This window comes from Myotis brandtii, unplaced genomic scaffold, assembly GCF_000412655.1.
Source record: "Myotis brandtii unplaced genomic scaffold, ASM41265v1 scaffold1057, whole genome shotgun sequence".
Taxonomy (NCBI): Eukaryota; Metazoa; Chordata; class Mammalia; order Chiroptera; family Vespertilionidae; genus Myotis; species Myotis brandtii.
The window spans coordinates 312,492-314,597 of record NW_005353568.1 but is presented as its reverse complement, the minus strand read 5'-3'; the positions used below and the strand labels follow the sequence as shown (position 1 = coordinate 314,597).

At 61.5% G+C, this 2,106-nt stretch overlaps 1 protein-coding gene across 1 annotated transcript in view; it reads left to right on the top strand.

Moving 5' to 3' along the window:
* Positions 1-2,106, top strand: part of LOC102249662 (phosphofurin acidic cluster sorting protein 2) — a 76,640-nt gene that overhangs the window by 31,614 nt on the left and 42,920 nt on the right. The window contains 1 exon segment of the mRNA XM_014540578.1: positions 516-605. Coding sequence (XP_014396064.1) covers positions 516-605 — 90 coding nt within the window.

Genomic DNA, 2,106 nt, shown 5'->3' with positions numbered 1-2,106 from the left:
GTGCGGGGAGCAGGGAGCCTGGCCGGGCGGTTGCCCGGAAGGCAGTCCTGATGCTCCAGCTGGGACCCTCCTGGGGCGCATCCTGTCCCTTGAGAGAGCAGATGGGCCTCCCCAGAGGGCGGCTGACTCTCCCTGTGCTCGCACCCTGTGCCTGCCACCCCCGCCCACCCCAGGGCCCGGCCCAGCTGCTCTCCCCTCTCCCTCTGGGGCCCTGGTGCTCACACGGCCCTCAGCATCCCGGGCAGGGGAACAGGTGACAGGTGTCAGGAGGGCCCCTTCGCCCGGGACCTGCTGGGTCCCTCGGTGGCTGTGGGTGCCCCTCCTGACTTCTGGGTCCTGAGGCAGATGCCCAGGGGACTCAAGGGCAATGTTCCCGCACGGCCCTTGGGAGCTTGGACCCGCTCCCCAGCCTGGGCTCGGTCCTGCGTGAGGAGGAGGGGCGTGGCCGTGGTGGCTGGTGTGGGCAGAGGGTCCCTCCCCTGAGACACTGAACGACACGCTGTCCTCCCGCCCAGGGCTCCAAGCGCGTCCTGCGGTCCCACGAGATTGTGCTGCCCCCCAGTGGACAAGTGGAGACGGACCTGGCGCTGACCTTCTCCCTGCAGGTGGGCCTCCCGGTGACTGGACTGTGGGAGGGGGGGTGGGCTGGACAATCGGTCGTGCTCCCGCTGGGAGCAGGTGGGGAGGAGCACCTGGGAGCTCAGGGTGCGAGCGCAGACCCTTTGCCGTGGGGCCGTGCGCGTGGCTCGGCTCACCCTGACACCCCGAGGAAACAGACGCCCTGGACTCTGTGTGGAGTCCTGACCAGCCCGACTGGCCCGCAGGGCAGGGTCCCGCCTGCGCACCTCTGGCCATGTGGGACCCAGCTCGGGCTCGGCAGGTGCAGGTCCTACCGCTCCAGCGGGCCGTCCCATTGAGCCCCCTTCCCGCCGGTCCATCTCGCATCCACTGCAGCTCCTCTCACTGCGTGACTGAGACAGGACCCCGAGAGCCACCTCCCACCTGGGCCTGGCTCTGCCGGGCGGCCGCGGACCCCAGCTCTGACGCCCACCCCCGCACATCTGGGTGCTGTGTCGGTGTTCTCTGGGGGAGGGGCAGGTTTATTGGAGTATATTTACAAAGTGTACACTTCATCCTTTTTAAAAAAATACATGCACAGCCCTGGCCAGTGTTGCTCAATGGGGTAAAGCACCAGCCCACACACCAAAGGGTTGCAGGTTCGATTCCTGGTCAAGGGCTTGTACCTGGGTTGTGGGTTCTCTCCCCGCCCCCGGTCGGGGCTCCTGCAGGAGGCAACCAGTCGATGTGTCTCTTAATCAGTGTTTCTCTCTCTCTCTTCCCCTCCCTCCTTTCCACTCTCTCTAAAAAGCAGTAGAGCCATAGCTGGTTTGGCTCAGTGGGTAGAGCGTTGGCCTGTGGACTGAAGGGTCCCAGGTTCAATTCCGTCAAGGGCACACGCGCGGGTTGCGGGCTCGGTCCTCAGTAGGGGGCGTGCAGGAGGCAGCCGATCAATGATTCTCATCACTGATGTTTCTCTATTCCTCTCTCTTCCTCTCTGAAATCAATAAAAAAATATTTTTTAAAGCAGTGACAAACATCTTTGGGTGAAGATTACCAACAACAACAAATAAAACGTGCACGGTGTGAGCACACTGCAGTCAGTGCAGGACAGTCCCCTGCCGCTGTGGGTTCTGTAATATATTTTTATTGATCTCAGAGAGGAAGGGAGAGGGGGAGAGAGGAACATCCATGATGAGAAAGAATCATTGACCGGCTGCCTCCTGCACGCCCTGTACTGGGGATCGAGCCTGCAACCTGGGCCTGTGCGGAATTGAATCTGGGACCCTTCAGTCCGCAGGCTGACTCTGTTCACCCAGCCACCCACTGTTTTCTTTCGTTACCTAAGGACATGCTTTTTTAAATTGATTTTTCGAGAGAGGAAGGGAGAGGGCAGAGCGCGAGAAGCATTGATGTGAGAGTGAGACATCGATTGCTGCCTCCCGCACGGGCCTGACGGGTGGAACCTGCAGCCTGGGATGTGTCCTGACCAGAATCGAACCCGAGACCCTTCTTTGCAATGAGACACTCCAGCCACCTGAGCGCCCC